Here is a 26524-nt window from a genome sequence, read left to right on the forward strand (position 1 = left end):
TTGCTGCCTTACAGCACCAGAGACCCGGGTTCGATCTCGACTATGGGTGCTGTCTGTACAGAATTTGTATGTTCTCCCTGTGACCACGTGGGTTTTCTCCAGGTGCTCCGGTTTCCTCCCACACTCCAAAGATGTACAGGTTTGTAGGTTAATTAGGTTTGGTAAGTTGTAAAAATTGTCCCTAGTGTGTGTAGGTTAGTGTACAGAGTGATCGCTGGTGGGCACAGACTCAGTGGGCTGAAAGGCCTGTTTCCTCATTGTATCTCTAATGTCTCTAAAGTTAAATTTTCCCTAGTCTGTAGAATAGAACTAGTGTCCGGGCGATCACTGGTCACCACCACAGTGGGCCGCAGAGCCTGTTTCCACACTGTATCTCTAAACTAATCTAGTTTGAAGAAGGGTCTCGATCAAAACGTCACACATATCTTCTTTCTGGAGATGCTGACTATCCCGCTGAGTTACTCCAGCTTTTTGTATCTATCTTCAGTTTAAACCAGCATCTGCAGTTCCTTCTTAGACTATAGCAGTGACTGCCTCTGTGCATCTTCTCCATTCATGACGTTTTACAGTGTCTGCAGCTCCTTAATCCCAAGTCAAACAGCCAACACTTTCTGATGTGCAAGGAATAGAGGGATATGGATCATGTGCAGGCAGAAGAGGTTGATTTGGCATCATGTTTGACACAGACATGGTGCACCAAAGGGACTGTTCCTTTGCTGTGCTGTCCTATGTAAGATGCTATTGCTGGGGCTATGACTGGTCTCCAATAACTGTCACACGCTGTAACAATGACCTCTCACCAGTCCGATATCTCTACTTTGTTTCATTTATAGCTTTAGAATGTTATTATTCATTCAACTATTTATAGTTTCATAATCCAGCTGACAATCCTTGTTTAAAAGACTGCCAGCTGGACAATATGTCAATATGAGAGGTGTGGATAGAGTAGACAGTTAGAACTATTTTCCCAAGGGTGGAAAAATCAAATACTAGAGGGCATTGCTTTAAGGTGAGAGGGTCAAAGTATAAAAGAAATGTGCAGGACAAATTTATTTTTACACAGAGAGTGGCGAGTGCCAGGAACGTGCTACCAGGGGGTGGTGGTTGAGGCAGATATAATAGTGGCATTTAAGACACGTTCAGATGGGCACATGGATATGCGGGGAATGGAGGGATATTTATTATGTGCAAGCAGGTAAGAGTTGGTCTTGACATCATGTTCGGCACGGACATCGTGGACTGATGGGTCTGTTCTTGTGCGGTACTGTTCTATGTTCTAAAAGATAAATATGTGAATATTCATTGCTTATTTGCTGCAAAAAATATTCATAAAACCTGGTAGCTTTTTCCTGCCCTGACCTCTGGAAGTGTTTCAGGAATAGGGCTTCTTCAATGCAATGCAAGAGATCCTACCACAACACAAGCCTCATCTCTGGTGTTTGGATGCTTTGAGCCAGTAAATGAGGCACTGCTATTCCGGGCCATGCAAGCTCGGGCTTAATATACAGTGCGCTCCATAATGGTTGAGACAAAGACCCATCAGTTATTTATTTGCCTCTGTACTACACAATTTGAGATTTGTAATAGAAAGAAAAATCGCGTGGTTAAAGTGCACATTGTCAGATTTTAATAAAGGCCATTTTAATACATTTTGATTTCACCATGTAGAAATTACAGTTTATACATAGTCACCCCATTTCAGGGCACCATAATGTTTGGGACATATGGCTTCATAGGTGTTTGTAATTACTCAGCTTTGTTTAAATGCCTCCTTAATGCAGGTATAGGAGAGCTCTCAGCACCTAGTCTTTCCTCCAGTCTTTCCATCATCTTTGGAAACTTTTATTGCTGTTTCTCAACATGAGGACCAAAGTTGTGCCAATGAAAGTCAAATAAGCCATTGTGAGACTGAGAAACAAGAATAACACTGGTAGAGACATCAGCCAAACCTTAGGCTTACCAAAATCAACTATTTGGAACATCATTAAAAAGAAAGAGAACACTGGTGAGCTTACTACTCGCAAAGGGACTGGCAGGCCAAGGAAGGCAGCCGATGACAAAGGAATTCTCTATATAATAAAGAAAAATCCCCAAATAGCTCTCCGACAGATCAGAAACACTCTTCAAGGATCAGGTGTGGATTTGTCAATGACCACTGTCTGCAGAGGACTTCATGAACAGAAATACAGAGGCTACACTGGAACATGTAAACCACTGGTTAGCCGCAAAAATAGGATGGCCAGGTTACAATTTGCCAAGAAGTACTTAAAAGAGCAACCACAGTTCTGGTAAAAGGTCTTGTGGACAGATGAGAGGGAGATTAACTTGTATCAGAGTGACGGCAAGAGCAAAGTATGGAGGAGAGAAGGAACTGCCTAAGATCCAAAGCATACCACCTCATCTGTGAAACATAGTGGTGGGGGTGTTATGGCCTGGGCATGTATGGCTGCTGAAGGTATTGGCTCACTTATTTTCATTGATGATACAACTGCTGATGGTAGTAGCATAATTAATTCTGAAGTGTATAGACGCATCCTATCTGCTCAAGTTCAAACAAATGCCTCCAAACTCATTGGTCGGCAGTTCATTCTACAGCAAGACAATGATCACAAACATACTGCTAAAGCAACAAAGGAGTTTTTCAAATCTAAAAAATGGTTAATTCCTGTGTGGCCAAGTCAATCACCCAATCTGAACCCAATTGAGCATGCCTTTTATATGAAGAGCAAACTGAAGGGGACTAGCCACCAAAATAAGCATAAGCTGAAGATGGAAATGGAATGGAATGCTATTTATTGTCATTCACTACTAAAGATGGCTACAATAGAGGCCTGGCAGAGCATCATCAGAGAAGAAACCCAGCAACTGGTGCTGTCCATGAATTGCAGACTTCAAGCATTCATTGCATGCAAAGGATATGCAACAAAATACTAAACATGTCTACTTTCATTTACATGACACTGCTGTGTCCCAAACATTATGGTGCCCTGAAATGGGGGGACTGTGTATAAACACAGTTGTAATTTGTACATGGTGAAACCAAAATGTATAAAAATGGCCTCTATTAAAATCTGACAATGTGCACTTTAGCCACATGTGATTTTTTTCCATTACAAATATCAAATTGTAGAGTACAGAGGCAAATAAATAAATGATGGGTCTTTGTTCTAAACATTATGGAGGGCGCTGTAACCATGGGTAGTAAATGTGGACAATGGGTCCATGCCATCTGTGAAGTTATTAATTTCTAGAGTTAATTCAGCTTTATTCAGAGTTAGAGCTGTATTCATCAATCAATCAGCTATCAGCCTGCTTTTTTGCCACTTCTTGGAGATAAAACACACCCTCATCAGATCCCTACAAGATTGCAGAAAAGTTGGAAGAGCAACACTATTCCATTGCCTTGAATGGAACTCAATAACACTCATGTCAGCAGCTTGCAAAATACATATTCAATTAGATCTGCACATCAATTCTATTTGCCTTCTGTCCTTCCACCGCCTTCAACATTCCCTTCATTCTATGTCGCTTTAATTAGCATAATATAATTAACAAATAAGAGACTTGCATTAGTACAGCACTTTTGATGCGAGTTATTTCTGTTAAAGGCATAAGCTTGGCCTCACCAGCATGGACATCAGTGCTTTAGCATTATTGCTGCAGTGTGGGTATTATTCAAGCCAATTCAATTCTTGCACAGTGGCACAGCAGGGAAAGCTCACAGCGCCAGAGACCCAGGATCGATCCTGAACACGGGTGCAGTCTCTGTGGTGCTTGTGATCACTTGGGATTCCTCTGGGTGCACCAGCTACCTCCAATATCCAAAACACTTGCGGGATTGTAGGTTTATTACCCTCTGTAAAATTGCCACTAGTGTGTAGGGAGTGGATAAGAAAGTGGGATACGCATGAACGAGGGTGGTCGATGGTCGGTCTGGACTCATTGGGCTGACAGGCCCGTTTCCATTGTGTGTCTTTAAACTAAACTAAAATGAAAAGCATTACTGTAAGCTGTCAAAAAAACACCAGTTGCACTCAGCCATTTGCGACTGATATTCTAGAAAAATGGCCGACTGCACAATTTCCTGGCTTGCAAATCACTTCAATATGAACAGCAATCTTGCCAAATGCAACAGAACCCATGGTTGGAATCTCACCTATGCCGAATGGTCCTCAGGATCCGGTGTGCCCCTTCGCCCTGGTACAGCCACGTGTGCTTGCTGTTGCGAACCAGCTCGGTCTTTTGCACCCCACGGTGCCGTAAAAATGATTGGAAAGCATTTGTGTTAAGTTGCTTAAATTCCTCCAGGCTTAGCAAACCTGAAACACAGATCGTTTTTAGTCCTTACATTTATCTACCCTTCCGTTAAGAAACAGCAACTTATGCTGAGATGTGCACACATGGAAATGCAGATGCTGGTTTACAAAAGAAGACAAAAAGTGCTGGAGTAACTCAGCCGATGAGGCAGCTAGTCTGGAGAACATGGATAGGTGATGTTTCAAGTCGGGACCCTTCTTCAGACTCGCGTTACCTATCCACATTCTGCAGAGATGCTGAATTGTTCCAGCACTTTGTGTCAGTTTATACAGAGCTACATTATATAGGCCAATTAGGGACAAAAGCAGACTATTTTGCCTCCTAACCTGTTTTACTATTCTATTAGTCCTGCCCCTTGATTTGGTTGCCTCCTTCCCTCTATTCCACACCACTTAACAGACTTAGCAAAAAAATCAATCAGTAAAGAAAGAACTTGCAATGATACAGCACTTTCCACAATTACATGATAGCCCAAAGCATTTTACAGCCGACTCTGAATTGTAGACACAATCGTATTGCAAGAAAAGAGCAAACAATCTATGGACAAGTAGATCAGACAAACTGTAATGAATTAAAGGACAGATAATTCTTTATATTTTTTTACAATCAGCTTGATGGTGAGGCCAACATTTATTAGCTAACCCTAACTGTTCACAAGAAGATGGTCATGAACCACATTTTGAACCGATGTGGCCTTTCAGATGCAAATATTCACGCAGTGCTGTTAGTTTCCGGGATTTAGCCCAGCGAAGGACTGGTGAGAGAATTATAAGTCAGGATGATAAGCAATGTGTGGGTGGTATGTTCTCTTGGGTCTTGATGGCAGAGGTCACAGGCTTGGGAAGTGCAGTCACGGTGAATTTAGTATGTAACTGCAGTGTATTTTGTAGACAATACTTGCAACCCACTGCCGGGGGTGGTGGTTGAGGCAGATACAATAGTGGCATTTAAGAACTTTTGGATAGGCACATGGAAATGCAGGGAATAGAGGAATATGGATTATGTGCAGGCAGTTAAGCATTGGTCTTGGCATCATGTTCGGCACAGGCATTGTAGGCCGACGAGCTGTGCTGATCTAGGTTCCAAGTATGTTTGTTCAGTAACTATTTTCAAATAGATATAAAATTATCGAATGATACACTTTTTAAAATTAGTACAATATCTCTTACCATGTAAGATCTTAGCTGATTTTCTTTAACTCCACAAAAAAAGTTTAATTTATGTCCCAGCACATACAAGTGCAGGTGGTGGTGAGAGCCAAGGATTGCAATGTTGGACAAATCCAGCCATAATGCATTGGTGGTCGGGGGGAAGTATTGATTAAGATACTGGATAACTCTGACCTTTCTGTCCTGGGCCTCTTCCATGGCCAGAGTGTGTCCCTCCTCATATTTCGTTTGGGTATTTAACACCCCAGCGGTATAAACATTGAATTCTATAATTTCAGGTAGTCCTTGCTTTCTCCCTCCTTCCCCTCCCCTTCCCAGCTCTCCCACAACCTACTGTTTTCGCCTCTTCCTTTCTTTTGCCCGCCCCCCCCCCCCCACATCAGTCTGAAGAAGGGTCTCGACACGAAACGTCGCTTATTTCTTCGCTCCATAGATGCTGCCTCACCCGCTGAGTTTCTCCAGCATTTTTGTCTACCTTCGATTTTTCCAGCATCTGCAGTTCTTAAAGATAACAATCTTGCTGCATTTCAAAGGGTTTTGTGGGATATTTATGCCATCTGAAAGGGTGGGAAATGCCACAGTTTAACGTGTTATCTTAAAGATTGCACTTCTTAACGCTTTCTTAAGGGCCTGTCCCACTTACGCAATTTATTCGGCAACTTCCCGGCACCCGTCATAGTCGCAGTAGGTCGATGAAAATCTTCAACATGTTGAAAATCCAGCGGTGACCAGAAAAAGGTACGACTCTTTGGGCGACTACTCACGGCAATATAGGTGTCACCCCGTGACATGTCGACATGTGACGCCAGTATGCTCGTACCTTTTTCTGGTCGCCACTGGATTTTAACGTTGAAAGTTTTCAGCGACCTGCTGCGATTATGACGGGTGCCGGCAAGTCGCCGAAAAAATCGCGTAAGTGGAATGTGCTGCAGAGGCTAGTATGTGTGCTCAAGTTTCTGGAGTTTCAATATTATTAAAAGTCCATTTGCAATGCCTTCCTGACCAATTTCAACTCCCATGCCTCCCCACACCCCTTCCCACCAATCCTTCTAACACTTCATTACACCCTTTCAACCGCTCTGCCTGAAGTGAAATGACAGCAAGCATTGAAGCGTTTACAATGGTAAAGGGAATCACAAGTGAGCACAATACTGTTTACACTAATGTAATAAGAAGGAACTACAGAAGCTGGTTTATACCAAAGATAGGCACAAAGTGCTGGAGTAACTCAACATCAGGCAGCATCTTTGGAGAAAATGGATAGGTGATGTTTTGGGTTAATTCCAACCCGAAATGCCACCTATCCATGTTCTCCGGAGATGATACCGCTAAATTAAGTCGGCACTTGTGTCTATCTTCTGTTTACATTAATGTCTGCTCTGATAAGTTATCGTATTCCAGGAAACCTGGTTATTTTACTATCTGTCGCTTAGGGTGCAATGTGCTCTTCTGAGCCAGATTACCCAAAAGTGGGCTCCTTCCAATTCCAAACCAACAGCCTGGTGCCATTCATTTCCGACACTTGCAAATCTAGAACGGGCAGGATGTGAAGTAATAACAAGCAGCTGTATGTTATGTTGTTCTTTCTTAAAAAACTCCCCGAACACGTCAGGGAGAGGGGATAGTGTTCATGATTGAAAAGAATTGGCAAAATTTATCTGCACATTGCAAACCCTAAAAAAGAGATAATCAGTGATTATCTGTAACCCAGCAGGAAAGAATTTGCAGCAGAGGATTAAGGCAACGTGCCACTGGGATGTACGCCCTCCCTCGGTGAAATGAAGTGGACCCTCTAAATGCCACAATAGATGTGGTGCCTCCTATGGCTGAAACTCACCATGGGGCCTGAAAGCTTAACATGGACTACCGATTCCACCTAATACCTTATTTACATTAAGCTCCCTGCATAACTATTCGGTTGGGATGAGGATGATTAACGCTGAATAGGATATAAATATTCAAACTAGTTTGAGTGCTGAACCACTTGCAAATATTGCCCCACTTGAATTGTGCCACCCTGTCCTAACTTCCGAAGATGTTCTTCAGAGAAAAATAGCAAAAAACAACTTTTGTTTATTATAATGCATTAGAAATTTAGGAATTTCGAAATTGTAGGGAAAAAAAAAATCTGATGACATGTAGAACCAAATCTCCTCACCTCAAAGACCTCCTCCACACAGCAGGCACTTCTTGGACAACTATTGTTACTTAAAATATAATAGTTCAATATATGCTAAATAAATACTATACATTATTATATGGAGACATCTATTGTGTTTTATAAGATATTAGTTCAATAATTATGATGCATCAATGAATGTGTGGCATATATTATATGGACATATTTGGAAATTTGAAAAAATACAAAAGGAAAACACTGGGTGTTTGAAAATCACATCACATAATCAGTGTATTTTCCACCATTCATTAAAGTCATGACAAAGTCATTAAAGTCAAAGTCATGACCCCATTGCCATATTCTTATACATTTCCCGTCCTTGGTTCTCAAAATAGAGACAAAAACTAAAAAATGATATAGTCAGGTCAAATAAAACCAAAACGCATTGAAATTTGAAAACGTCCAAATTTGATGAAAGGATTCCATCTCAACAAGAGGACCGGCTTTTAATCTGGAGAACAAAATAATAAACTTTAAATAACTGGCCAACTTGGAGTAAGGCCACATTTGGGGTACTGTGTTCTGTTTTGGTCACATTGCTACAGGAAAGATGTTAAGCCAGAAAGAGTGCAGAGAAGAATTAAGAATTATGTTGCCAGGACTCGAGGACCCCGAGCTAGAGAGAGGAGTTGGGCAGGCACGGACTTTATTCCTTGGAACACAGGAGGTATGATCTTATAGAGGTGTATAAGATCATGAGGGGAATAGACAGAGCAGATGCACAAACTCTTTTGTACAGCAGGAGAATCAAGACCTAGAGGACATTGGTTTAAAGTGAGGGGTAAGATTTAATAGGAAGTTGAGAAGCACCTTTTTCCTCACAAAGGGTGGTGGGGGCATTGGAAACGAGCTGCCGACTACAACAACATTTAAAAGACACTTGGACAGGAACATGGATAGGAAAAGTTTAGAGCGATATGGGCCAACGCGGGCAGGTGGAAGTAGTGTAGATGGGGCATCTTGGTCGGCATTAGCATATTGGGCTGAAGGGCCTGGATCCATGCTGTATGACTCTATAACAATAGAAGGACTGATGTGGGAAAGTGTGGATGAGAATGTTACAAATGAAGACAATGTAATTAATGCAACTTCCTAAGTGGTTGTTTACATCTAAACTTACTTCAGAACTATTTTCTCTGCTGAATAACTGAAACAGGAAATTTGTATTAAACACAGCTGTGTTTAGTTGACAATAGTGTCATTCTCGGTAATAGCAGGGTAGTAACACCAGGATACATTGTGGCCCTATTCAAACAACCCCCTTCAGAGTTCTCATCTTCAATTAGTGAGCAGAAATGACAGCATCAATTATTGAATCTATATTTCTGTAGACCCCAGGCAGTACAATAATTTCATGAAGCCCGATTGCACACAAGTATGCTCCATTTACTCAAAATCAAATGAAGTAAATCTAATAGATTATAAAACTGTAGAAGTGTCCACTCTAATCTAAGCCTTATTAAACCATAAAGTCAATGGTCAGATTTTGGTCAGATGTGTAACAACACAAAGCAAGCTTTCTTGTAATCAACCTCTATTTTTCAGCATCCCTGGACTCCCAAACTCATCCTCACCCCTACTCTCACGCTTTCCAAGTTGCAATTTTTTCATTGGGAATATGGTAACCTAATACATTTGTCACTTGACTGGTCACCCCGTGGTCTGTGCTAAGATTTGGAGATGAGTTTTAATCTGGAACTGACGACTGAGGAGTTTAAATTCAGTTACTGAAACAATCTGGAATTAAAAGCTACAATCAGAAATGGAGCCACTGCATCTCAAAAGAAAAAGAGAGCTTACCCATTCATCCCCCTTATTCAGCATAGGCCATTTGGAACTTTAAACATGCAGTAATCATATAATTGCAGAACATTTATGATACAGAAGTGGGCTGTTTGGTCCATCATTTTGTGCCAGATAAAAAAAGAACAGCCCTACCTTAACGTAACTTTCTCTATTTGGAGCAGAGCCCTAGACAGGCACATGGAAGTGCCCCAATCAGTACCCCGGTCATGCCTTCTCCCCATATCCCTTGATTCCGTTAGCCCTAAGAGCTCTATCTAACTCTCTTTGGAATGCATCCAGTGAATCGGCCTCCATTGCCTTCTGAGGCAGAGGTCCCAGCACTGAGCCTTGCGCCACCCCACTAATCACCACCTGCCATTCTGAAAGGGACTCTTTAATTCCTACTCTTTGTTTCCTGTCTGTCAACCAATTTTCTATCCATGTCAATACCCTACCCCCAATACCATGTGCTCCAATTCTGCCCACTTATCTCCTGTGTGGGACCTTATCAAAGGCTTTCTGAAAGTCCAGATACATTACATCCACTGGCACTCCCTTATCCATCTTATTTGTTACAAAACATTTCCAGAAGATTAGTCAAGCAAGATTTCCCCTTCGTAAATCCATGCTGACTTGAACCGATCCTGTTACTGCTATTCAAATGCGCCGCTATTACATCTTTAATAATTTACTCCAGCATCTTCCCCACCAGCATCTTCCCCACCGATGTCAGGCTAACTGGTCTATAATTCCCTGCTTTCTCTCTCCCGCCTTGCTTTAAAAAAGTTAACTAATCTTTTCCTTTTCACATACCTAAAGAAGCTTTGACTATGCTCCTGTATATAGGATGTATAACCCTGAATTTTCAGTTCCCAGCTCCGATCCCCTTGCAGCCAAGTCTCCGTAATTCCCACAACCTACCAATCTTTAACTGAGCCCCAAGTTCATCCACTTTTATTCCTTATACTTTGCGCAGTCATTAATTCGGTATTCACTTCCCCTCTCACACTGGTTCCTATTTCACCCGACTTCACTCTCTTATCCCTTCTTGAACTTTCCGTCCCATTAATTCGGGTGTCTTTCGCAACTTTTCCTGTACTCTTTCCCTTTAACTCCATCCTTATACTTCAAATTTGTCGATCCCTCCTCCCGCTATTTAATTTAAACCCACCCATGTAGCACTAGCAAACCTGCCTGCCAGAATGTTGGTCCCCCTCCAGTTAAGGTACAACCCGCCCCATTTGTACAGGTCACCCCTACTCAAGTCAGGGACACTGTTGGTGCCTCTGACAACTACACCTGTGGAAATTGTGTCCAGGTGCAGCTCCTGAAGGACCGTGTTAGAGAACTGGAACAGCAGCTGGATGATCTCAGGACCATCTGGGAAACCGAGAGCTTCCTGGACAGACCTACAATGACATTGTTACACCAAGGATACAAGAAGAGTGAAGGTGGGTGACGATGAGGAAGAGATGTAAGTGTGGAGTGCCTGAGACCCCGGTGGCTGCACCTGTTGAAAACAGGGACACCCTCTTGGAAGCTGTCGGGACGGACGATACTTCCAGTCCGAGCGACGGACAGGTCTTTCAATCAAATCCTGGTACTGTGGCTCAACTGGAGAGACCAACGTCAGATACCGATAGGAGATTCTGTGGAAACAGGCGAGACTCGAGGATGGTGTGTTGCCTCCCTGGTGCCAGGGTCCAAGATGTCTTGGACCGATTGAACGTCTTGGACGTCTTTCCCTTTAACTCCATTCTTATACTTCCAATTTGTCGACCCCTCCCCCTGCTATTTAGTTTAAGCCCACCCATGTAGCACTAGCAAACATGCCTGCCAGAATGTTGGTCCCCCTCCAGTTAAGGTACAACCTCTGTCCCATTTATACAAGTCACCCCTACCCAAGAAGAGATCCCAGTGGTCTATAAATCTAAATCCCTATCCCCTGCACCAGTTCCACAGCCACACTTTCAGATCCCCTATCTCACTGTTCCTGCCCCCATCAGCAAGAGGTACTGGATGCAAACCAGAGATAGCCACCCTCGAGGTCCTGATTTTCAGCCTTCCTCCTAAATCTCTAAACTCACGTGGCAGAACCTCCTTCCTCTTCTTCCCGACGTTGTTTGTGCCGACATGCACAACCACTTCCGGTTGCTCCCTTTCCCCCTTGAGGATGCCCAGCAATCGGTCCAAGACGTCTTCAGCTTCCTCGCCGAAGACTCTCGAGCCAAAGACTTGCACTTTACTCACCAAGGCACTTCACCTCAACAAGGCCGCTCCGCTACAGCTGCACTTATTTCTATCTCCTTCATAATCAACTACTTTAGGGCTAATTTGTAAATGATTCGAACCTGGGCCTTTGGTGCACCTTTTACATCTTTGTTCCTTCTGACTCACCTTCTTTCAGCCAATACTCGCTCTCGCTGCTTCTGGCTGCTGCTTCTCTACGACCTTCACGGTAAACACTCAAACCTGGTTTTTGACTCTTTTTAAATCTTTGTTTCCTCCGACTCACCTTCTTTCAGCCAATACTCGCTCTTGCTGCTTCTGACTGTTGCTTCTCCCTGACCTTTACGGTAAAAATATATTACACCTGCGGGCACCGGCATTTTTGGCGCCATTATTCAAAGTTCAAAGTTCTGTCGGCCCGCCCGCTCGATGTACTGGAGCAGTTCCCGTGAACCAACATCCCTCTCCTCTCCCCGCCATCTTTGTGTCCTGGGGGCGCCTCCTGCAGCCTACCCGAGGCATTACCCCGGTCCTTGCTCCTTACATCCGACTTCTCCAGCTCCCTCCCATTTACGCCGTCTCGCAAGCTTTCGGGTGGATCCAGACCCCATCGACCGCCAAACCTTCGGGCGAAGCCCCACCAGAGGGATATGGATCATGTACAGGCAGGTGAGATCAGTTTATGTTGGCCTCATGTTTGGCATTGTGGGCTGAAGGGCCCATACCCATGCTATACTACTGTTCTGTGTTCAATGATCAGACCTAGTGGGTATGCCAAGCTCCATTCCTTTAAGGGGAAGAGCAAACTTGTTGAGTTGTCATAACAGGCTAACCACTGACATGTCAATTTTTCAGATGATCAAAATTAATGAATTTAATAATCTGCCATGATTGAATTGAAGCTCACAAATTTTGAAATTGGTCGTTCTGTACTTAGATGCGATAGTATTAAGTTCACTAGTAGGCATCATGTTCGGCACAAACATAGTGGGTCGAAAGGCCCATTCCTGTGCTCTACTGTTCTCTGTTCTAGTAGTTGGTCATTATTTATGCACAAGCCCAGATGGAAAGGAACAAAGTGCTGGAGTAACTCGTAGTTTCAGGCAGCATCTCTCGAGGACATGGTGACATTTCTGGTCAGGATCTTTCTGCAGACCAAGTCTTCAGACTACTTCTGCAGTTCCTTGTGTCTTAATTGAAAAGGCCATTTACAGTTATGATGATCTTCCCTAGCTGCTTGTTCTTCTCTTGAAATTGGTTGGGCGCTTTGAGAGCAATTCAAATCAGCACAATCCAGGTATCCAGAGAAAAGATGTTTAGACTGTGATTTTCAGCCATGTCCTGGCTACACTGCTGCAGCAGCATTAAAAATGAAGCAGAGTTCCTCACAACCTGGTTTACACTGCTTTAGGACTGTCATAACTTTACCTGATAACATCATCCATTTTTTATACACATGTAGAAATTAATAAGCTTTAACTTTAAAGAATTAGAGATCAAAAGTCAGTCACAGCTTACAAAATATTGCTAATTTCTTTTAACGTTTCTTTTGCTACTTAAGTCTGTGCCTCTAGTGACCCATCCTTCTCCAAGTAAAAATAATGTCCGCTTATCTACTCAATAAAAATTCTGCATTATTTTGAGTAATATTAAATTTCCTCTGTTCCAAGAATAATGACCTTGGCATCTTTTGTCTCTCTACCTGCATTACGGTTTCTCACCATTCCCATCAGGGTCAGCTTCAAGTCCTGTGTAGATTTCGCGAATATTTTCAGGAGTAATCCAGACACCATCACCAAATCGTGTGTGCGTCAAAACCTGTTATTAAAAATAATACAATCTTTAAAAACAGTGTTCGATACTAAATAATTGCATTTTCTAGAAAGGTAAATGGTGTAGGATTAGTGTGGTTAGTAAATGCAACTTTGACTGAAATATCATAAATTATTGTATAATGTTTTTCAAATAACCTGATGTATTCTTGTCAGTAGCCACCAAACACCAGAATGAATTCACATAATAAATCTGGCTAAATTTGGCTTCAACTTGCCAACATGCCAGCCAAATACTTTATGCTGATTTTTTTCTTCTGTCATGTCTCTCTGTTGTCCTCATGTTCAAAAGTGGAATTCAATGAGATCCTCAGTGAACAACAACAGTAATGAAAGTTCACTTAATATAGCAAACCATATGGACATAATGAAATTCAAAAAAATCTATGGTTGCTGGAAATCCAAAATAATAACAGATGATGTTGAAACATGAAGGTATTGGTTTATTATTGTCACATACACTGAGATACAATGAAGGAAGGGACATAAAGGCACAGCCTCAGAATAAAAGCATGTACCTTTAGAATGGAGATGAGGAGGAATTTCTTTAGCCAGAGGATAATGAATATGTGGATATCATTGCCACAAATGGCTGGGGAAGCCAAATGCCATTGAGTATTTTTAAAGCGGAGATTGATAGGCTCTTGATTAGTAAGGGCATCAAAGGTTAAGGGGCGACGGCAGGAGAATGAGGTTGAAAAGAAAAAATAGATCAGCCATGATCAAATGGTGGAGCAGACTTGATGGGCTGAATTGCCTAATTCTGCTCCTATGACCTATGATCCCATTCTTGAAATGTTAACCTGTTTCTTTTCCCACAGATACTACCTGACCCATTGAACATTTCCAACATTTAGTTTTTATTTATTTATGAAGATAATAGATGTTTAACACCATGGTGTATTGTTGTATGACTCAAAGGGTGATTGTAAACCATTTAGAAGTTGGGAGGGTGGCAAAATCTTGCAAATGCTGACTGGGATGGAAATAAGATCCAGCAATATGGGGAAAGATGCATCCAAAACGAGCTTCTTTTCTGGCTACCACTTTATTGCCTAAATTATACGTGACAATAAACTGGATTTATATAGCACTTTTACCACAGAGATGATGAAGGGTCCAAAGGGTGACTGACGAACAGGTCAATAATAATAGCAGATCGTAATGAGGATTCCAAAGATGAAGAAGCAAAGAGGTTTAGGGAGGAAATTCCCAAACTTAGCGGGATCCAATAACCAAAAGCTGTGGTTTCTATTTTATCCAAATAATAGTCATATTATTTTGAAAAGCACCCTCACCTCATATTCATGTGCATTGAAAAGAGAGCAATGTTTCTGGTTGCTTGCACCAGTAACATCAACACAAAAAGAATAGAATTGGCTGGTGTGAGTCATACACAAACCCACATATCCATTTGTTTTAACATCATGTCAAGATTTAATGCATCTTCAATTGGGTCTCATAATTATTTTCAGGATTAGTCTTCAAAATTTGGAATGTTTTCAAAGATTAAAAATACTGAAAAATATGTTATTATTCACACATAAACTGACTGATGAGCCATTGGGAAAACTTTATTGTTAATTATTTGTTAATCCTAGACCTTGTGATGCTTAACCACTGACATTATTAGTCATACAGCATGGAAATAGGCCATTCGGCCCAATTCGTCCATACCAACCAAGGTGCCTGATCTAAGCTAGTCCGATTGCCTACATTAGGTCCATATCCCTCTAAACCATTTCTATCCATGAACCTGTCCAAAAGTCTTTTAAATGTTGTTATTGTATCTGCCTCAACAACCTCCTCTGGTAGCACATCCCATATACTCACCACTCTCTGAATTATTATATGGTATGATCCACTTCAGGGAGCATTATTATCATACAGGTGCACAACCTTTTATCCGAAGATCCAAATAACGAAAATCTCCGAATAGCGAAATTTTTTCAGTCCTTGAAGAAAGGTCCTTGAAAACGTTCACCGAGGGCGGCCCGCAGAGGTGACAGCCGAACCTCTGGTCGGTCCTCGAAGAAAGGGGAACTAAATCCCCATTCATAAAAGCGAAGGCGAGGGTATATTGCGCGGGAGGGTTAATAATTGACAATCTGCTGCTGCCTGCCCGCTGAGTTAAAAAGTTCCCACGGTAGACTCACGATACACAGTGTATCGTGAGTCTTGCGTGGGAACTTTTTAAACTCAGCGGGCAGGCAGCAGCAAATTGTCGCTCCATTCAGTTTCACCCCACCTACACCCCACTGCTTCCCCGCCATGTGTGTGACCCCTTCCCTCCCCTCTCCAGCTCCCCACGCATTGCACCGGCGCGGGGGCTTTGCACTGTCTTCACGTTGGAGCCAGTGCCAGTCACCGGAGACGTCAGGACCAACGGGACACCGACCCCCAGGCCCACTGCAAGCACGGAGAACCCAGAGACCCACAGCCAGCAGCAGCCCAGCCCATTGGGAATTCCAGATGGAACACGACCTCTCCGCTGTCCCGTAGGGACAGAAGCTAGGATGGCAGGCTGTGACGTCTCCGGCCACCCCCTGTACAGGAGCTGAGACTTGGAACTGTGGGGTTGTTTGCAGTTGCAGAGGTAGGGGGTACAGTTTTGGTAGAGTTCCCAGTCTCAGCTCCATTCCAGGGGGGTGACCGGAGACGTCAGGTGACGAGACAGAGACGGTTGCACCAGCACGGAGATCCCTGGGATGTCAGGACAGTCTTATGCAGAAACTCTGGATAGACTTGGTTTATACTCTCTAGAATTTAGGAGATTGAGAGGGGATTATAGGGGCGCAAAATTCTCGGGTTGGACAGGCTAGATGCAGGGGCGACTGCCACTTGTCGCCGATGTTAGCGGAAGTCGGGGAGGACAAGGGGTCACAGTTGGAAGGATAAGGGGGACAATCCTTTTGAAAACCGGGCAATCAGAAGAAAGTTCTGCCCACACAGTCAGTAGTGGTGAATCTCTACACTCTCTGCCACTAGGGTCATCTCGAGGCCAGCCTAACCCTCCCTATTATCTCCTAAGAGGAAGTTAGATGGCCCATTGAAGGCTAAGGGGATCAGGGAGTAACTGGAGAGAAGGCGCAGGTACTTGCGGATACTGAGTTGGATGATCAGCACTGAGCCATATTAAAATCTACGCTGCAGGCTCGAAGGGCCGAATGGCCTGACTACCTGTGTCTGGTCCCTAGGCTTTCGGTTTCTATGTTTGCACCATATATGTAAGATTTACATTTCTGGGCTGAAGTTTAATTCACTCGTACACATCTTTAATGAAAATATTAAAACCAAGATAAAGTGTCAAAGAAAAACAGCAGCTGCTGGAAATCTTAAAACCAAGCAGTCATTCCTTAGGCTTTAGTTAATACTAGAGTAAGTGGGACCCGTTGGGTCCCATGTTCACACGGGAGGGCTGGTCCCCCGACACAATATTCCACCTCTCCACCAATTCCAATGTTGGTGGCCAGTGGGGGGGCTTTCTGGAGTGCTGGTACGGGTTCTTGGGGTGGCAGCTCAGTCCCTCAAGCTTGATCTGCTGGCAGCTAACTCACGGCTGGTGGGCTGGCAGTTGACTCATGACTATTCCTTGAAATTCCATTTCAAGCAGGGTGCAAGGCCACCAAATTCAAATCCATGTTCCTACCATTTCATGAGCAGGGTGCAAGGCCACCAAATTCAAGTGCAGTTTCATACCACTTCAAGCTGGATCCATGGCCACCAAATTCAAGTGCAGTTTCACTTTCAGCAGGGTGCAAAGCCACCCACTTTCAAGCAGGATGCAAGGCCGCCAAATTCAAGTGCAGTTTCATTCCACTTCAAGCAGGGTCGAAGGCCACAAAATTCAAGTGCAGCTTCATACCATTTCATGCAGGGTGAAACCACCATAAAACCACACAAAACACCAAACTCACAGTTCAGTAGACATTCAGTGTGTTCAGTTGATTCACAGCTCAGAGTGAGTCATGACCTCTCCCTCCCCCATCATGCAGAGACTGAGCCACACCCACACTTCCGGGTTTTATAACTCCTCCCCCTCCCACCGGAAAAGGTGTGGCTTTCAGGGCGTGATTGACAGGAGAGAGATTCTCAACATTTTTTAAACACTAATAACACTTTTATTTTTCATTGATCGGAAGAATTCTCTGCACCTGCTCAGCGGAGGGGGGGACTGAGTAAGATGGCCATAAATCACAGCAGTAAGTGGTAGCATTTTATCTTAAATTAATATACAGTGCAAACAGGAAGTAACTGCATTTGCAGTAATGCCTTTAACTTCAAGCCAAAACACCCAAAGCCACCATTTGCAGTAAGAAGTGCCTTTCAACTTCAAGCCAAAGCACCCAAGCCACCATTTGTAGTAAGTAGTGCCTTTCAATTTCAAGCAAAGCACCCAAGCCACCATTTGCAGTAAGTGGTGCCTTTCAACTTCAAGCCAAAGCACCCAAGCCACCATTTGCAGGAAGTAGTGCCTTTCAACTTCAAGCCAAAGCACCCAAACAACCATTTGCAGGTAGTGCCTTTTACTTCAAACAAACCATATTTTCATTTTCAAACCACATTAAGGGTACTCACAGTTGTGTAGACATTTGTTCAGTTATTCAGAGCACATAGAGACGTGATCCTTGGCTTCATCCATCTTGCAGAGAGTGAGTGAGGCACACCACTTCCTGGTTTTATAGTCCCTCCCCCTCATTCCAGCAGGTGCAGCAGAGAGAATGGTGATTTTTTTAAATCTCCTAACCAAAGCTCCCAAGCCACAATTTGCACTAAGTAGTGCCTTTCAACTTTAAACCAAAGCTCCCAAGCCACCTTTTGCAGTAAATAGTGCATTTCAACCAAGCCAAAGCACCCAAGCCACCATTTGCAGTAAGTAGTGCCTTTCAACTTCAAGCTAAAGCACCCAAGCCACCATTTACAGTAAGTAGTGCCTTTCAACCAAGCCAAAGCACCCATTTGTAGTAAGAAGTGCCTTTCAACTTTCAACTTTAAGCCAAAACACCCAAGCCACCATTTGCAGTAAGTAATGCCTTTCAACTTCAAGCCAAAGCTCCCAAGCCACCATTTCACCTGCAGTAAGGAGTGCCTTTCAACTTCAAGCCAAAGCACCCAAACAACTATTTGCAGGCAGTGCCTTTTTACTTCAAACAAACCATATTTTCATTTTCAAACCACATTAAGGGTACTCACAGTTGTGTAGACATTTGTTCAGTGTTATTCAGAGCTCAGAGAGACGTGACCCTTGGCTTCATCCATCTTGCAGAGACTAAGTGAGGCACACCACTTCCTGGTTTTATAGTCCCTCCCCCTCCCTCCAGCAGGGGCAGCAGAGGGAATGGTGAATTAAAAAAATATATTAATATCTCTCTGATTTTTTCATCGATGGGAAAAATCCTCCGCACCCATAAGGCGGAGAGGGGCTCTGAGCGAGGTGGCCAAAAATGACGGCCGTAGGTCGCGGCGTTCTGTCGGAAATCGCAGCACAATGGGCCAAAAGCGGTCAAGATCAGAGATTTAGTAATATAGATAGATACAGGCTGGATTGAATGAGAAAGGTCTTCAGTGTGCGACTACCACTGCAGTCCCCTCTGACAATAGGTTGTGTCACGCCTCATATCAGTTCCGAAGCGACTGAATTGGCAAAGTTACCCAGATTCATGAGAAATTAGAACAGCTGGCAATCATTTTGCATAAGATACATGGATAGTATGCAGTTAGCTTTGGTCTGAACCTAATCAGTGCTGTGCCTGATCACAATACATAATGGTGACAGATTATTCAAGTAGGAAGTGTTTAATTCGCACCAGTAGTAATAATCAAACACAATGAACAAGAAGTTACATAATTATTTTTCAATCACAAGAACCACAATCCCTAGGAAATACTCTCATGCAATCCAATGTACCTCTGTCATCTGTAGCTGCCCATCTTGGTTGTAGTCAAGCAGGTTGAAGATTTCCTCTTTGCTAATGTCCATCTCATCGATGGCCTCCTGTTGAAGGTCAGATGGCATAATCTGGCTTTCCTGAAGTCCCTTTAACTTTGCGAGGTGGATAACCAGTTTACATTCTTCCTCTGAAAGGAAGTTTGCGATCTCTGAGGGGAAAGTAAGAAACAAATAGCTTCTATGATTTAAAACTCCAACCTTACAGAATGCAAAAACAAAATCAATATACCAACCAATGACTAGGCTTCATTCATTAAGATCTTTGGTTCAAATATCACTTCAGCCACGTCAACCTGTCAAGACGCTTCAATAAAGTATCGTGCACATTGTAATAATGAGTGCACTTGGCTGCGGAACAGTTTAGCAATGTCTGAGATTATGAAAAGTGATACATGGAATTTACATTTACTTCTTTATAAAACCTAGAGAGTGGCCAACGATTTGGCCAGACACTTTTATAACAAAGAAAGGAGTGTGACCGTACACACTTGGGAAATGCTTAAGTGACCCCGCGTGGCTATTGGCTAAAACAGCATGGTTTACATCATCCACGATTTGTTATTACATATTGCAGTGGAGACTTGGGTGACTGGATGATGTTTAAATTTAACATTAATGTAATTTGCACAAATCTCATTACTGTCAATAACAGATTTTGGTATTCCCATTTAGAATCATCCCACATGATGAATAACAAATAATATTCAAAGCCAAGCAAATGCCAAGTACTAGAGGAAAGACACAGAATGCTGGCGTAACTCAGTGGGTCAAATGCTGGACTAACTCCTTGGAGAACATGGAAAACTGATGATTCGGGTCAGGACATTTCTTCAGACGGCACAAGTATTGACCTGTGCGGAAAAGGAATAGGTGACATTTCAGGTAGAGTACCTTCTTCAGACTGAAGTCTCAAGAAGGGTCTCGACCAGATACGTCACCTATTCCTTTTCTCCAGAGATGCTGCCTGACCCGCTGTTACTCCAGCATTTTGTATCTATCTTCGGTGTAAACCACCATCTGCAGTTCCCTCCTACACATGTACTGATCATCTCCAGCAAGAGTTTAGACACATCCCATTAACATTCAAAGGCAATGCTAACCATGCCACTTAAAATCTTCTCAATATCACACCAATGATGTGATGACCCGCAGTGAATTGGCCACCTTGATATTTTGGAGCTCAGCGAACACTCAACGCTGAACAAAACCATCAATGAAAGATGCTGTCTTGCTTTGACCCACATGAGAAATCTGGGGCAAATGTATTCATGATAGATATCCAAAGGGAGATAATGTCCAAACGTTTTCCTGATGCAATGATGCCAACACCTGGGTGTCAATGGAGCTTTCAATACAAATGATTGAGCAGGGCACCTATCTCCTACTTGTACTTGTACTGGACTTCAGAAGGACATTCACCAGTTCAGACAACTATCCAATTTAACATTAGTCATTAAAGGTTTCTACAACCCAAGGAAAAGAAGTTGAATTACATTCAAAACAGATGTTAATTCCAAAATGCTCTGTGGAAGGGGAAACAGTTAACATTTCAGGTCCAATCGTCTGATTTTAAATTCAAAACCAATTTGCTTTCAGAAATTCACATTATGGAACATAAAACATAGAAAAGTAAAGCCTGCAATATCTATACCGAACTACAATTCTGCCTGCAATATCTGTACAAAACTTGACACCTACTTAAACTAACCCCTTCTGACGGCACGTGATCCATCCCCTGCATATTCATGTGTATATTAAAAACCTCTTAAGGGTCTGTCCCACGGGCGTCATTTACGAGACTTCATTTACGCGTCATGGCGCACAACGCGCGCGTGACGCGTGCATGACGTGCATTACACGTGCATGGCGTGTGGTGAGGCGTGGTGGAGTATGCAGTGACGAGCGGTAGCGCGCGGCGCCCCAGGATTTTGGGATTCTCAAAATCCTCGCGCTCCACCTGCGTGACGCGCAAATGACGCCCGTGGGACAGGCCCTTTAAATGCCACTATCATATCTGCTTCCACCATCAGCTCCGGCAATGTGTTCCAGGTACCCACCACCACATGCGAAAAAAAATATAATTCTCTTTTACACTTTACCACTTTTACTTGATAGTGATGCCATCGTACAGTATTTGGCATGTACACCCTGGGAAAAAAGTCAACCATATCTGTGCCTTTCATACTTTTATGTCCCCTCAGCCTACAACGGTCCAGAGAAAACAATCTAAGTTTGTCCGACCTCTCCTTATTGTTGATATCTTTTAATCCAGGCAGCAACTTGGTAAACCTTTTCTGCAACTTCTCCAAACCCTCCACATCTTTCTGCACCTTCTCCAAAACCTCCACATTCTCCTGTATGGGGGCAACCAGAACTGTATGCAATATTCCAAATGCAGTCTAACCAAAATTCTATATTGAAACATTTTCAATATTCCTTCTGGAATTTCCTGGCAGGTCCTCTTTTGTTCGGTAGTCAGGTCAGCGGGAAATAAATGTTCAGCTACAGTCCTCATAAAATTAAAATGACAAAAGAGTTTTTAATTTACACTGCCGTGCTTGTTAAATTAAAAAAACTTGGCGTAGTTCGGTGTGGTCAGAAAGCGGGATATGCACTTTCCGGAACAAATCTTGAGCTTCGCGGACATTGAGGATGAATGCAGCGAACAGGAAAGAACCCCTGTTCTCTACATTCATCCCCGATCCCCGCGACGATATCCAATGTAACGTCAAATTCCCCAGGGATTGAGCTCGCTTTGTAGCAAACATTAGTTTTATTGTCAAAACACATTCAATGGTAACAAAGCAATTTCAGTGAAGTCAAAATGTTGCAACAGTGATAGTATTGAACACAATTCTCCCGAGGATTCCCAACCACGAAAGAACCATTACACAGTTCAATCGCAACGGGAATATATGGTTACTCTGTATTGAATTTCAATCTGATCAGATTTATAATAGTTATGGGAATCTAATTCGCAAAATCCACATTATTTGCAGAAAGTATTTTGCATATTTTATTGCGTATTTTAAAACCACATAAAAAATATTTAATAGAAACATAGAAAATAGGTACAGGAGGAGGCCATTCGTCCGTTCGAGCCAGCACCGCCATTCATTGTGATCATGGCTGATCGTCCCCTATCAATAACCCAATAATGAAGTGTTAAAATAACTACCGGAGTCAACTTGCTTCAAGAAAATACCAAATAAGAAGATTTTGAATCCTGCAAGCTCATTTAGCTGGGTGGTATTTTAATATTACCTACTAAAACAGCAATGTTTTTATTAATTGCAGAATTGATCACCTCTCCCCCCAAAAATATGGATCTATAGTCCCAGTGAAATCTTTAATAAATTGTAAATTGTTGATATGTTTAAACGTTTAACTTTCTCTGACGCCGTCACATCTTGGGCCCGTCTCGAGATCAATAGTCTGCATATAACCAAAAGTACGTATTTCAAAATTCTGCAACCATGAGAAGTCGTACGTTGCCTGCAAAAGAATTCCGAGCAGAAAGTGACACGAATGGGTTTACCCAGAAAAGGTGCCACACAGTAACTAGGATTTGAACTCGTCTAAACGCGATGGTGTTACATGTGTGGTTCGCTGCACAAAATAAACAAGAAGCGCATCTAATTTGAAGTAGTCACAATCCATCCCCAGATGTGACATTTCACTTCCGGGTAATTATCGGGAAGCGTGTGGAGGCAAACAGTCACCACCGATTGCTTCCACATAATGAATAAAACCAAGTTAATAATTCGAAGCCTTGTACAATGGCAGCCCCCACCTGCTCCCATTAAGGTTACCTGCTGATCCCAGCTTGTCTCCACCACTGAAAAACACAAAACAATTGGTAAATAAAACTATGGCATTGTCCTTGTTCAACCTAATGAGCAGGGATTAGGCAGAGATCCTCTTCTATAAAATGGCCCGAGCAGTGTTGAGAACACTTGGCCACTAGACCCTGACCCACAAAGCTGCTGCTGCTTCTTTGGCTTTGTTCAAGATTCAGGGAGAGCTGGGATTGGGGGGAAAGTGAACAAAATGGAAAGCAAACTGCTTGTGACCTCTCTGCTGCTTGTGACTTCTCATGGCTTGTTTGTTGCCCTTGCCACCTCCACCCGATGTGTGCCCATCCCTAAGGCCATGGCTCTATGCCATGACATTGGCTATTCGAAGATGAGGATCCCAAACATTCTGGAGCATGAAACGATGGCCGAGGTGATCCAGCAATCATCCAGCTGGTTACCCTTGTTAGCCAGAGAGTGCCACCCTGATGCCAGGATCTTCCTCTGTTCTCTCATCGCGCCCGTGTGCCTGGACAGGTAAGAAGCATTAAAGCAACTGATCAGCGCCTATTGATATGTAGGAAGGAACTGCAGATTCTGGTTTAAACTGAAGATAGACACAAAATGCTGGAGTAACTCAGCGGGATAGACAGCATCACTAGAGAGAAGGAATGAGTGACATTTCTGGTCAAGACCCTTCTTCAGACTCGACCCGAAACATCACCCATTTCTTCTCTCCAGAGGTGCTGCCTGTCCCACTGAGTTACTCCAGCATTTAGCACCAATTGATGGTGGCATTTCAACAGATAGCCTCGTGCAACTTTCACCTATTAACGTCTGAACACACCAAAACCAAACATTGTGAAATAATAGCTAGAAACAGGCAGAACAAAGTTGTCTTATGCAGTGTTTTAAATCCTGTCGCGTTTCATGATGGCACCTTGAACAATTTTACTACAGAGTGAGAGGAAGTGTTTAAACTGGTGGCGAGTGAAACTTGCATGGTCTGACTCAAACTGAGAAACAGTTAAGAAAGGTTCAATGCTTTCATTTAAGCTTACAGAACTATCCTTGCTGCTTAAAAAACATTGAGTGAGTGGATTGTCCATGGCGGACACAGTATAATGTTGAGCAATGTAGGATTATCCACTTTGACACAACAGGAAGGTTAATTATTTAAATGGCCATATATACGGGTGCATCATAATAAAACTTTGGTTAGGCTGCATTTGGAATATTGTGTGTAGTTTTGCTCAGCCTCTTACAGGAAAGATGTTTAAGGGTACAGAAGTGGTTTACCAGAATACAACCTAAATTAGAGTGCATCAGCTAATAGAGAGGTTGGATAACCTTGGATTGTTTTCGCTGGAGCATCAGAATTTGAGGGGAGACCTGATAGAACCATAGAAAATACTGGGGCATAAATAGGATAGGCCGTCAGAACCTTTTTTCCAGGGAGGAAATGTCATGGACTAGAGGGTATAGCCTTTAGGTGAGAGGGGCAAAGGAGATACATGGGGCAAGTTTTTTTACACAGAGGGTGGTGGGTGCGTGAAATGCGCTCCCAGGAGTAGTGGTAGAGGCAGACATGACTGGCGTTTAAGAGGCTTTTACATTGGCATTTGGGAATGGAGGGATATGGATCACTTGCAGGAGATAGTTATTTAATGGCATCGTGTTTGGTACAGGCATTGTGGGCTGAAGGGCCTGTTTCTGTGTTGTACTGTTCTATGTTCTATGGTCTTACAGGTTCAAAAAAACAATAACTGCCTCCTGTTCTTAACTTTCATGTATTTATGGAATAATCAAATTTAGCAACAATATTTCAGTTATAAAGTCACTGAAACAGTCACATGAGCCATTTGGCCCATCAAATCTGTGCCAACCATCTATTTACATCAATCCTACATTAATCCTATTCTCCCTACATTCTATCAACAACCCCAAATTCCACCCATCACCCACACACTAGGGAGCAATTTGCAGTGCACAATTAACCAACTAATCATTATGTCTTTGGTATGTGGGAGGAAACGGAGCACCTGGAGGAAGCCCACACAGCAAAATCGCATTGGCAGCACCCAAGGTCAGGTTTGAACCAGAACCATTTGTGCTGAGAGGTTGCATAATGGTCCACTAATTACGCCATTATGCAACTGATAATTTTCAGCTGATTTTTAAGCATTCTCCGAATAGACATTTTGGGGAGATTCCCCCCCCCCCTCTTTCAACAACATCCTTCATCCAATCAAATTTATGGTACGTCCTCTACACAAATCTGTCAATAACCCGGGATAGCTCTGCAGAAAATCACCAAGGGCTCATTCATAAACTTTATTTTTGTAAATGTACTTTAGTGTCTACAAAACATTTCAGAGACACTTATTCCCTTTGATCCGTGTAACAGAAATTACATTTACAAAGCTTGTACAATGAATAGCTGATTTCTAAGCTCCCCGATGTGACAATTGCATTATCCCGAATATCTGACCTACATCTTTCTTGTGATTAATCATTGATTTGTTCTGGTAAAGTTAATACGAGCATAGCATCCGTCAAGCATAAATATCTGACATAAAGCTCTGGGTTAAAATGTTTTTTCTTTACAAGGTTCAATATTAAAATCACTAATTAGCAGCCATGTATGGAACATGTTACTAAGTAAAAGATAACATACAAAGATAACAGCTGCAAAAATGACAATTTCCTTCAGAAAAGCTATACACGGGATCTATTAGCATTTAAAGACACAAAGTACTGGAGTGACTCGGCAGTTCAGGCAGCATCTCTGAAGAACATGGATATGTGATGTCCCAAGTCAGGACCCTTCTTCAGACTGAAGAAGGTTCCCAACCAGAGACATCACCTATCCATGTTCTCCATGGTGTCTGACCCGCTAACTTGCTCCAGTATTTTGTGTCGTTTTTTGTAAACCAGCATCTGCAGTTCCTTGTTTTTACATTTTCTCTATTAGCATTCAGTTTAGTTTCACCAACCACTCCCAATTTCCAATCAAGTTCAATGAGAACATGGTCTAATGATGTCTTTAGCTAAAATTGTACATCTCATTGGACTCCCAATCCAACGCAAAACAATAGTCCAATGATGCTCACTTACATCTCCTCCACTGAAAACCTAGAATTTCCAAGCTCGGCCTCTCTCCTCCCCTCTTCCAAACAAATGCTGACCATATACAAAGAAAAGACACAACATACTGGAGTAACTCAATGGGCCAGGCAGCATCCCCGGAGAGCATGTCTTGCGTCAGG

At 42.8% G+C, this 26524-nt stretch overlaps 1 protein-coding gene across 1 annotated transcript in view; it reads right to left on the reverse strand.

Moving 5' to 3' along the window:
- p4htmb (prolyl 4-hydroxylase, transmembrane b) overlaps positions 1 to 26524 on the reverse strand; it is a 53161-nt gene that overhangs the window by 15126 nt on the left and 11511 nt on the right. The window contains exons 3-5 of the mRNA XM_055647995.1: positions 19420 to 19610; positions 13401 to 13497; positions 4157 to 4319 (exon numbers count right to left, since the gene is read on the reverse strand). Of these exons, the coding sequence (XP_055503970.1) occupies positions 4157 to 4319; positions 13401 to 13497; positions 19420 to 19610 (451 nt within the window). The remainder of the gene's footprint in view (positions 1 to 4156; positions 4320 to 13400; positions 13498 to 19419; positions 19611 to 26524) is intronic.

This window comes from Leucoraja erinacea, chromosome 16, assembly GCF_028641065.1.
Source record: "Leucoraja erinacea ecotype New England chromosome 16, Leri_hhj_1, whole genome shotgun sequence".
Lineage (NCBI taxonomy): Eukaryota > Metazoa > Chordata > Chondrichthyes > Rajiformes > Rajidae > Leucoraja > Leucoraja erinaceus.